Source organism: Gallinula chloropus, assembly GCF_964237585.1.
Source record: "Gallinula chloropus genome assembly, chromosome: 18".
NCBI lineage: Eukaryota > Metazoa > Chordata > Aves > Gruiformes > Rallidae > Gallinula > Gallinula chloropus.
In genome coordinates this window covers 12613985-12626034 of record NC_140103.1, presented here as the reverse complement: position 1 = coordinate 12626034, position 12050 = coordinate 12613985, and the positions used below count along the sequence as shown (strand labels likewise).

The following is a 12050-nucleotide window of genomic DNA, read 5'->3' as shown; positions in this document are numbered from 1 at the left end:
GACACTGATATACTACAGGAACATCAGGGTGTGATCACAGAGTGTCCAGCACAGGGGAGCTGAGACCAGGGCTGATGGACAGAGCAGCTCTCCCCACTCTGCACTCAGGGGAAGGTTTCACTGGCACTGCAGCAGCAATGTCAGGGAGTTCTGACAGAATAAACTGTCTCAGGTACAGGCAGGAGGAAAACAAAGTTTCAAAGCTCTGCTCTGAAGTTGGGTGAAACTGGAGTGACAGTGCTGAAAAGCTCATTGCTATCCACAGGGGGTTTAGTCTGAGATCACACCATCCTTCTATTTACTGACTGCTGCCAGGCAGGACTGAGTACTCGATAGCCCATAGCTGACCCTCCTCCCAGCAGTGACACACTCAAGCCAGCACAAAGCAGAGCTCCCAAAAGCGACCTGACAAAAGTCTTCCAGAATACAGAGAGTCAATGTGAATTGGAAGAGGTTTTCCTCAAAGAAGAGTGCCTTTTCCTCCTTGGACAGGTCTCCACAGTTGACAGCAGCAGATGTCCAACAGCAGCTCCATCAGCCAGTTCCTCCTCCTGCCCTTTGCAGACACACGGGAGCTGCAGCTCCTGCACTTCTGCCTCTTCCTGGGCATCTACCTGGCTGCTCTCCTGGGCAATGGCCTCATCATCATCACCATAGCCTGTGACCACCACCTCCACACCCCCATGTACTTCTTCCTCCTCAACCTCTCTGTTCTTGACCTTGGCTGCATCTCTACCACTGTTCCCAAATCCATGGCCAATTCCTTGTGGGACACCAGGGCCATTTCCTACACAGGATGTGTGGGTCAAATCTTTTTCTTTTTCTATCTGATCTCCACAGAGCTCTGTCTTCTCACTGTCATGGCCTATGACCGCTACGTTGCCATCTGCCACCCCCTGCACTACGGGACCCTCTTGGGCAGCAGAGCTTGTGTCCACATGGCAGCAGCTGCCTGGGCCAGTGGGTTTCTCAATGCTGTGCTGCACACGGGCAATACATTTTCTCTCCCCCTTTGCCATGGCAATGCTGTTGACCAGTTCTTCTGTGAAATCCCCCAGATCCTCAAGCTCTCCTGCTCAGATGCCTACCTCAGGGAAATTGGAGCCATTGTGGTGAGTGCCTGTTTAGGTTTTGGTTGTTTTGTGTTCATTGTGGTTTCCTATGTGCAGATCTTCAGGGCTGTGCTGAGGATCCCCTCGCAGCAGGGACGGCACAAAGCCTTTTCCACCTGCCTCCCTCACCTGGCCGTGGTCTCCCTGTTTGTCAGCACTGGTGTGTTTGCCTATGTGAAGCCCCCCTCCATCTCCTCCCTATTTCTGGACCTGATATTGGCATTACTTTACACAGTGGTTCCCTCGGCAGTGAACCCCCTCATCTACAGCATGAGGAACCAGGAGCTCAAGGATGCCGTGTGGAAACTGATGACTGGATGTTTCTAAGCAACAACAAATTGCTCATCTTCTTCTGTATATCGCTGGTCATGTATCTCACATTAGGACCAGTCAGTATTTAGTTGGGACTTGTAGGTGCTGTGGGGTTTTCTCCTTCTATTTTGTCTCTAATGTGAAAACACGTTCATCCCATTCCTCATGCAGTATCTCCTGGTCTTGTTTGACTCAGACATGGCAGCAGAAGAAACACTCCCCTTCCCCTGTACCTGCATCACCACCAGTCTGCCTCTTTCATCTCCCTCATCATTCAGATGTTTTCACCTCTCCTGATGGCACAGTCCTGCCTAAAGGCATCTTTTCAGCGGACTGAAAAGTATGAACTTCACTTTGATCACAGGTTTCCACCTCTGCTTGTTCTTTGGACATTCAGATGCCGCTCAGATCTCTGGTCCTTCCTTTGAGTTTCAGAGAGTTGGAAACATCCCATCTCTCAGAAGTCCAATGAACTGTTGTGTCAGAATGTCAGTGTGTTGATAAATGACCTTTCTATGTATCTGACTAAAACGGTTCTGGGAGAGAATCTCCTCTGAAAGCTGACCCCCTTCACACGCTGCTTGGCCGTAACAGGCAGCTGAGGAGAGAGATTTCATGGGTACTAAACTGTGTCATGTTTAACTGCTGTTTGTTGTCAGAGAAATCTGTCTGTGCCTGTGAGCACAGATGATGTAAGGAAGTGTTGGGAGTGCCAGGAGGCCAGGGAGGGAACTGCTGGGCTTGGGGAGGAGCAAGGTTCTCCAGACAGGGTTGGAACTGAAGAGACTGCTTTTGCTGCCTGTCCCGACCTCTGGACCAACATCTATTGCAGCATGCTGCTGAACTTTCTTCCATGATCTGAGATATGACAGAAACATTTTTTCCTTTGAAAAAATCCTGCATTGTGAAACTCCTTTGAAATTTTCCTCACTCAAATAAAACCTCTCCAATTAGTTATAAAAGTCTTATTTATTTTAAAGACAATTACATGAAAAGCCATGCTTGTAAGGGCTTTCTGTATGATTACTGAGCCCTGTGGTGTGTTTTCTTCTGACTCTGGAGACCTCAAGATACCAAGAGAAGAGTGAAGAAACCTCTCAAGAAGTCAAAGTCAAGAATAATGCCCAAAGTACCTTGAAGCACTAACAGGCCCCACTGGGAGCCATTACTGACAAAGCCTCCCCATGGGCTCCTTAGAGCAGACAACTGGAGACCATGAGTTCAAACACTGGCAAAGCGCAGGCAGCTCTGATGCTGAGGACACCCTGGCTTTGTCTGATGAAGCAGAAATGCCAAGTGCTGACCCCCAGTCCCTGGGCAGTGTGTCATCTGTGTCTCAGGGCTCTTCCTTGCGATGTGAGGAGTGTGACGCCAAGGGATGGACAGGGGTAATACACATGGTGACCTCCTCTCGGTCGGGTGCAAGGAGGCAATGATGCTCCATGGCTGTGAGGACAATGTGCCTCCTCTGAGTCCTCTCTGGCAGGGACATCAGCCATAGCCAAGGGGGCAAAGACCTCATTTCTATCAGGCCCTTTCAGCCTGGCCAGCACCCTTGGCCATCTGCACCACAGCCCATCCCACACTGCCCCATACCTGTGCCTGTTTCCCTGCAGTCTGAAGGCAACTAATGCCTGTTCCCACTTTGATCTCACCCCAGGATGTCCCTGCCTGTACTGCTGTCTGTCCCTCCTCACCAGCTGTTCCCACAAACACAAAGCCACCAGCTCAGCCACTCTTCCTCCAAGTGACTTTCAGCACCACAGCACTACCCTCAGAATGCTATTTCTTTATCTTCACGTCCACTCTGACTTTCAAAGCTGTAGTTTCCCATGGACTTTCTTATGGTCTTCCCACAAAGCACAAAGTGGGCTTCCCTCAGCGTCATGTTCCCCAGGCTAAAGAAGCCTGGCTCTTTCAGCTTCCCCACAAAATACCCCTAACTATCTTGGCAGACATTCTCTGACCACATGAGTGTTCTTCACCCTTCTACCAGACCAGGGAGCTCCACACTGGGACTGACTGCTCTAGAGGTGGCCTCACCAGTGATGAGTCCAGATGGACCAGAAGGGCCCTTGTCTGCGTGGCCACGCTCCTCCCGGGTGGAAGGGAGAGAAACGGAATCCAAAAAGCCCCAAACCTCACAGTTTGGGATAAGGACAGTTTACTGGGACAGCAGAGAGAGAGAGAAACAACAACACTAGTACTTTGTAGGGAAATATACAGAACTGGTGATGCACAATGCAGGTTCTCACTGACCCACACAGCTCAGGACCTACAGCTCAGCGCTGTGGTGGAAGGCAGCAGGCCTGCCAGCAGCCTGACTCTCCTCCCAGAAGACACAGGCCCTGACAATATCCTCATGTTCCTGTGAGACAGGAAAGTTACTCGTGCTGAGAGGATTTTGGTAATCACATTCTCAAAAACACAGTGGCCTTGAAGACAGGGGTACAGACTGCCCTAAACCAAGAAGGAGTTTTGGGAAGGTATTTGGGAGTAAGTGAACATGTCAAGAACCAGCCATAATAGATGGTCATCAAAGGTAAACTAACAGTGGTTAGCTATAAGATATGCTTGTGGGAACTCATTATAATCACTAACCAATCAGTGTGGTGTGAACACTGTGTGTGTAGCCAATTAGCAGTGTTTTAGCTTGCCACGTTTGCAGTAACAAATGTCTAGAATCTGTGTGATTTCACCCAATAAATAGCTTCACATAAATTCATATCAAATTGTGTGTTGCCTGTAATTGTGGGTTTCCCAATCACCAGTCGGAAACCAGTTAATTCAGTTACAAACTTATTTTTATTAATTTAGCAGGTGGCAAATAAGCTTGGGCAGCGCTGGGCAGCCAGAGAGTCTCAGCTCTACCAACGGCGCGCACGGTCCCTGTCCAAATTTAGGTTTTTATAGTCTTTAAGTTCCGGGTCCCAATTGTTTCACTGAGGCTTCTTCTGCACATGCGCCAGTTGTTGTTAGGGGGTCGTCTTCCACCTCCTGGTGGTCGACGGGATGAAGTTGCTCCTCTTCCTCACTTGTCCCTTAGTTGACCCCTCTCCCATATTCGGTCATCTTTAACAGCAAGCTCATTCATTGGCTACTTGATTTCTATGGTTTCCACTTCTCAGTTACCTATAACTCAGTTCTATGCTTTGTTAGCAACTTACAATATACGTTACACAATCATTCTTACAAAATCAGAATGTTACGACCTGTTTCAAGGTACATGTGGTTTACTGAACAAAGGCTCATCTATCACATTGCCCATCACTGATCTCTGCAGATGGTGACCCCAACGTGATCCTGAAACGACGACCTGAAGCTGAGACCGACCTGATCCTGAAACCAGGAGCAAAGAAACCAGCGAAAATCTGGAGGACAAGAGCAGCTGGAAAAAATCCCTGCAGCGACCAGACAGCGCTCAGGGGCAATGGAGAGAAGAGAACACAATGCTCTGCAGCAATATGCCTGAGAAGGTGAGCAGCTGGTGCGGCTGTGGGGAGTAAGTTACCTAGTGAGGAAAGGGCCATAGCCAGGATTTTAGCAAAGAGCCTTTCAAAGAGAGACATAAAATACGATGAGCCGACGGTGGGGTGTCTGCTGAGGTGGTGTCGTGATCGTGGAGTTTTAGTTGAACTGCAGTTAGTGCTCAGCATAAACACCTGGCAAGGGGTAGGGATAAATTATGGGATGTGGTCAGTAGGGGAGACGAGGAGGCAAAGGGACTTGCTACTGCTTGGAGACTTGTGATTTCTACTCTGGAGGACATAAAAGCTCTCACAGCAACGGCACGCCCTGCTGTGAAAGTGTTTGAGACCCCAGTCCCAGGTCTGACCAGCCCCCCCCACCTCAAGACTACAAATACTAAGAGATACCAGCTAAAGCACCACCGGTCAGTGTTGTCCCCATGACACCTCCGGAAACGTGGGGACACTGACAAGGAGCCTATGGACACGGACAAGAATCCTATGGAGATGGACCAGAATCCGCCCTGCCAACCATCGGATCAAGTACCCACTTCGTCTCTATATCCATCGCTACTACCCACTCCTCCTGACGAGCTCAGCAACACACCACTGTCTCCTGATGACCCAGAGACTCTGCAGAGACTGCTCGTCGGAGCCTGGGCACATAAGGTGGCATCAGAACAGGAGAAATCAGGGTGTTGGGTGCCTTGGCAAAAGTGACACAGAAGTGGGAGACACGTCTCCCCTCCCCCCCTCATCCCCCATCCCTCCAGAGTGGATGTGGCAACTCACGTCTTGCAATGTCGTTTGTCTGAGGGGTCGGTTTGCAGTGTTTGTCCATATGTGATGCTTGTTCAGGGATGTGCTTAGCCAACTAGGAGCAAGGCTGGTTACTAAGCAAAAGGATTTTTGATGGCAACCATTGAAAGTGGGCATCTTATTTTAAAATTATGCAGGAAAACAAAAATCCTCGTTTGGGTTAATTAATGTCTGCTTACTCACAAAACCACTTGCCCACCTACAAGATGTAATACAGGAGCAACTAAGGGACATATGAAGCCTTCCACAAGTCCATGGAATATGCCTGTTTTTAAAGGATTGGTTTTTTCACTATTCCTTTACACCCTGATGATTATGAAAAATTTGCTTTTTCAGTCGCTACTATAAACAAAAATGAACCCATGAAAAGGAATCATTGTGTAGTGCTCCCACAAGGCATGAAAAATTCACCAACTGTGTGCCAGATTTATGTAGCCTGGGCACTTGCTACAGTACAAACACTGCATCCTGATCTAATCTTTTATCATTACATGGTTGATACATTGGTTGTGGGAAAAAACTTGGACATTGAAAGTTTGATTCATGAGTTAACAGTGCATGTGAAAAGCAGGGGGTTACAGATGGCTCATCTGAATTTTGTTAGCCTGTAGCTTTAAACACAAAGTGAGAGAATTTCACACCAGTGGCAATAAAGGTATGTATGAGTAGAGTCACTCAAGCTCCAGCTTAGAGATGAGAAAGAGCATAACAATAGCTTAAGGGAGAGAGGCTGTTAGGGAAGATAGCAGTGGGTACTATTCTGACCCCTGGGATCAGTCCACAGGCTGAGCCTCTCTTCCCCGCCATCAGGACACCACTGGGTAAGATTGAGACCCTTGGTGCTTCCGCAGGAAGCTCTAAATCTCTACAGAGTCGCTATAGATCTTTCCATGGGTTCGTGGTTCAGACCCTTGGTATTGACAAGCGCTTTGCAGACAGTGAATTTTTACCCAGCAATCCAAAGAATCTGTGTATCAGTGACTTGAATAAACCCCACTTTCATTAAGCTAGTGGTGATAGTTCTCACTCAACTCTGTTCAGTGTGGCCATGGTAGTTCAAAGAACGCGACTGGACTCCAGGTTTGCTGCGCTAGTCGTGACTCTGTGATCGTGATGGGTCAGTGCACTGAATCGACTGGACTTAGGTCAATGAATTCGGCATTGCTGCTCTTAACACAACATCAGTCGAACGCATTAACTGCCCAAAGGCTTCCACAAATTCATTTATTTACAAAGGCAATACCTCAGGCATGTTTCCAGGGCTTATTCAGTCTGAATATCCCTAAACAATGTTCAGCTTCTACAAATGATCAGAAGTTTTGGGCCTTTCTTTCCAAAGAATATCCATTTGTCTCTCCTGCATTCAGCACACCACTAAGGTGTTTCCAGCAAGGTGCTCAGCACCCTCTTCTCTCAGCAGCAGAGTTCAGCACGCTGCATTATCTTACTGACACTGCAGATAATTCCTGTCGCTTTGCAGAGAGATCTTGACTGCAACCAGTTCCTGCTGCACTGATGGAGAGAGAGTACATGCAGCTCTCTATGGATGCTGACTACGTCAGAAGACAGAATCTTCCAAGACCTGTCAGGGTCAGGGAGGGAGGCAGACTGGTCAGCCTCACTTCCATCCCTGGAAAGATGATGGCAGGACGTATCCTTGGTGTTTTCTTGAGGCCCATCAAGGATAAGAGGGTTGTTAGGAGCAGTCAACATGGCTTTACCAAGGGGAAGTCCTGTTTGACTCATCTAATCACCTTTTATGAGGATATAACTGGTGGGTAGATAATGGTAGGGCAGTAGATGGGGTCTACCTTGAGTTTAGTAAAGCATTTGACACCGTCTCCCACAGCATCCTCGTGGCCAGGCTGAAGAAGTGTGGTCTGGGAGGTCGAGTAGTGACTGATTATCCCTGTCCATCCGTGTTCCCTTGTAGATACCCAGATTTAGCCCTTTCTCCTGGGGTTAATCCAGCTGGGACAATCTCTCACCTTGGGATGGGTCCAGTCCCTGTCAACCACAGATATCTATCTGCAGGAAGCTGCAGGTCACAGCTGAGACAGTGCAAGGTCATTCCTTAGAAGAGGTCAGATGAATCTAAACATTTATTTAGGAACCTAACAGACACAACCAAAAGAACAAAAAACCCCAAAAGATAATGACAATGAAGATAAAGAAATCAAACAATCTTTCCAATTTACAGAAGTGGTAGCAGCTGCCTCCCAGTGATATTGAACCAGAGCATCAGTAGACAGCTGAAAAAACCAAGTTCATTCATTAGAAGAGGTCAGAATTAAGTTTATTTAAGTACAGTTATTTAAGTACATAATAAACACCCCAAAAGACAATAATGACTATAAAGAATCAAACAACCACTCTTAGATACCCTGGGAGTCACTTCTGAAGAAACATAAGATTTTTAAAAAATCTGAGAAACATCCAATGGAAACCTTCCCTCACGGCTTTCTTGAGCTCCTGGTTCCTCATGCTGTAGATGAGGGGGTTCGCTGCTGGGGGTACCAATGAGTACAAAACAGCCATCATCAAGTCCAGGGATGGGGAGGAGATGGAGGGAGGCTTAAAATAAGCAAATGTGCCGGTGCTGAGAAACAGGGAGACGACAGCCAGGTGAGGGAGGCAGGTGGAAAAGGCTTTGTGCCGACCCTGCTCCGAGGGGATCCTCAGCACAGCCCTGAAGATCTGCACATAGGACACCACAATGAACACAAAACATCCAAGTGCTAAACAGAGACCAAACACAAGAGTCCCAAATTCCCTGAGGTAGGAGTGTTGGCAGGAGAGCTTGAGGATCTGGGGGATTTCACAGAAGAACTGGTCAACAGCATTGCCATGGCAGAGGGGCAGTGAAAATGTATTGGCTGTGTGCAGCACAGCATAGAGAAACCCACTGGCCCAGGCAGCTGCTGCCATGTGGACACAAGCTCTGCTGCCCAGGAGGGTCCCGTAGTGCAGGGGGTGGCAGATGGCAACGTAGCGGTCATAGGCCATGATGGTGAGGAGAGAATACTCAGATAAGCTAAAGAAGATAAGTAAGAAGACTTGGGCAACACATCCTGTGTAGGAAATGGCCCTGGTGTCCCACTAGGAATTGGCCATGGATTTGGGAACAGTGGTGGAGATGGATCCCAGGTCGAAGATGGAGAGGTTGAGTAGGAAGATGTACATGGGGGTGTGGAGGTGGTGGTTGAAAACTGTGGCTGTGATGATGAGGCCATTGCCCAGGAGGGCAGCCAGGTAGATGCCCAGGAAGAGCCAGAAGTGCAGGAGCTGCAGCTCCCGCTTGTCTGTGAAATTCAGGAGGAGGAACTGGCTGATGGAGCTGCTGTTGGGCATTTGCTTCCTCTGGGAATAGGACCTGTCAAAGGAGAAGGCGGCAGTTATAACCTCAGAGAGACTTCTATGAGGAACAGCCCTTGCCATTTCCCACAGCATTCCCCGTTTCCTGAGCGGAAAGAGGAACAGGTCAGCTCATTCCCCAAATCTATCAACAGACTCCATATCCCATAGGATCCTCCAAACTGCCTTTCCCCTTTCAAGAAGACGTTTCTTATGTCCCATTTGTCGTGCTCTTGCTGGGGCTGACTGAGGCTTCCCCAGGGAGTGGGGGGGCTCTGCTGGAGAGGAGCCAGTCCTGCCCTACAGCAATATGTCAGTTGAAACACAGCCCTGGTCTAGGGCTAAATCCCCTCCTGATATCAAAGAGCTTTTCATACACTCCCCCCAAAAGCAACTGGAAACTGCTTTGAGCAACGGAATCCATTTCCCAAGTGCACATCTCCAACCCCTGTAGCCTGTCCCACTGTACCTGAGAAAGATCTCAGCCCTCCCCTCCCAGCCAGGAACACCAAACGCTCCCTGCAACTGTCTGCACGCAGCCACCCAGCAGCATTTCCATGACCTGAGCACCACTGAGGTGCCTTCACTGTGAGGCTCCTGGAAATCACAGCAATGCTGCAGGACAGCTGTGCTCTGGGGGAGGGAAGCCTGCATCCCAGCAAGAACCCTTAGGGAAAGATGTAAATGATCTTAGATGGGATGTCCTGAAGGCAGAATCAGGTCATTTGTATCCTCACCTGGAGCCCAGGTGACTTGGACACTTCATTCCCATGGAAACATATGCATGACAAGACCCACAGGGCTGGAGTCTCTGAGCTGCATCTGAATCCCACCCGCCCATCCCATCAAAGCTGGTGACAGGATCAAGGGGAGCAAGAGACCGGAGGGGAAACACAGAGGAATGCTGCTGTGCCAGTGGAAGCACTCGGTGTTATGGAATTCCCACTCTTCCAGGGTCAAGCTGCTGAGAAGCTGATCCCTTGGCAGAGGCTCTGCTGGGTGGGAGAGGAGACCAGGGGGTGGCTGCAGGGAAGGTGTCTGCACTGCAGGGGATGGCAGGGAGGTGTCCCAATCCCCCTTCCAAAGCATCTGTGGGGACAGCTCCATCTCCTTTCCTGTCCATGCCTCTGGATTTGCTGCATGGAGCTGTCCCTGCCAGGAGCAGCTCCTCTGTCCTCAGCTCTCCTCCCTGCCTGTACTCACAGATCCGTCCTAGCAGCTGTGTGCTACAGACACCTCCTGGCAGCAGGACACTGCCCAGGGGCACCTCTGGGTGCAGGGGCTGAGGGGCACATCAGACAAGTCCTAATGAGAACTGGGCTCTCAGTGCCTTCTCCAGAGCAGAAAAATAACCCCCATCCCCCACTGCCCTCCCTGGTAACGAAGAGGAGACGTCCCAAAGCACAGACTCCTCACTTTTAGGAAAATGCTGCCTTCACAGCCCTGCAGCCACCCCCTGCAGAAGGAGCCCTCATGCCTGTCCCTCTGATGGAGTGCCACACAGTCCCTGCCCAGGAGCATGTCCTTCCCTACAGTGGAGATACTGTCAGAGTCCTCAGGATAGAACCTACAGGTGCTGGGATGTATGAGCTTTAGGAGATCCCTCACGGACCCTCACCTGCATTGTCCTGCATCCACAGACATACTGTGTAGAGGGCTTTGAAGATTTCTCCTCCTCCGGTGAGCTTTCAGCACCCTCCCACCCAAAAGACTGCCTTTAACCCCTCTCTGCCTCAAACAGGGCAGCACATTTTCCTCCTGCACACAATCCTCTCAGCAGATCCCACAGGCTGTGGGATGTCCTGGCTTTCAGAGAACCCTCCAGGACCCACAGCTGCTTTTCCCTGCAGACACACACTTACCGTGCAGGAGGCTGTGAAGAATTCTCTTTGATTCCGTGCTCAGCATCCTCTCACCCCAGACTGCCTTTAAAATCCCTTCTCCCTGCTCCTCAACCCTGGAAACCTGCAGGTAGTGCCCTCAGCTCTGCTGTGCTTTGCAGAGGAGCTGCTGCTGGGCAGAACTGACTTTCTGCAGTGCTGCCTGCTCTCCATGAACTCTTTCCAACCCAGGATCCCAGCCCAGCTCAGCAGCAAAGGACCAACTCATGGCAGCCCCTTCTCTGCCCTCCCACACTCCCTGGAGCTGTCCCAGTGCTCCAGGGCTGAAGATTCTCAAAGGCATCATGGTCTCTCCTGGGGACTGTAGGTTGATGCAGACTCAAGTAAACACTGACTGTCCCTCTCTGAGCACTGCAGAGTTGGATTTTAGAAGCAGGACTTGTCCAACCATGGCATGGCAGCCTCTGAGAGGTTCAAATGTTCCCCTCCCTTAACTCCCTTAATCACTCTCCCTGTCCCACTGCCAGGTAGGACAGTGCAGCGGTGACAGGGATTCAGTGGTGTCCATCAGGTATCTCCTCTCCAGTGAGTAGTCTGGAGATGGGAGTGGGATTCAGCTCTTCCCAAACACCCTATGCACCTACAGGATGGTGGGATTCCTCTTGTCCAAGCTCAGCGTGCACACCATCCAGTCAGTTTAAAGAAATGACCATTCTTCTCCCTCAGCAAGAGCTGAAGCCAGCAGGATGGTTTCACCTCTGCCAACTGTCTTCATTCAACTTCTCCTTTGGCAGTTTCTGTGACTTGTCATTGAGGCCTCTAGAGAGCAGCCCTCCACCTCCGTTGTTTCCCTCACAAGAGGGGGTGCAGCTGTAAACAGGGTCTATTGCTTCTTAGTGGCTGGAAGTTTCTTACACAATGGGGCCTCTTCAGCATTCATCATCTCCTCCTCTGGTGACATTCCAAGGGATTCCCTGCTCAGGAACATGTCCTTCCCTACACTGGAGAAACTGTCAGAGTCCTTCTGAAAGAACCTGCAGTCCAAGCATGTTTTTCACATCTTCTCCTGCCTAGACTGGCCTGAATGCTGCTGCTAAAACTGTCAGCTTGTTGCTGCTCATAGCCCCATTCAAAGCCAGTTTTCT

General features: G+C 49.8%; 1 protein-coding gene and 1 pseudogene across 2 annotated transcripts; one reads left to right on the top strand and one right to left on the bottom strand.

Moving 5' to 3' along the window:
• Positions 1-515: 515 nt before the first annotated feature.
• Positions 516-1439, top strand: LOC311198440 (olfactory receptor 14A16-like; the record flags this gene model as incomplete). The annotated part of the gene is made up of 1 exon (XM_084272389.1): positions 516-1439. One exon carries the CDS (start codon positions 516-518, stop codon positions 1437-1439), a length of 924 nt encoding a protein of 307 aa, XP_084128515.1.
• Positions 1440-8101: 6662 nt separating this feature from the next.
• LOC311198754 (olfactory receptor 14A16-like) lies at positions 8102-9061 on the bottom strand (annotated as a pseudogene). The gene has a single exon. The product of its transcript is annotated as an olfactory receptor 14A16-like (transcript).
• Positions 9062-12050: the final 2989 nt, after the last annotated feature.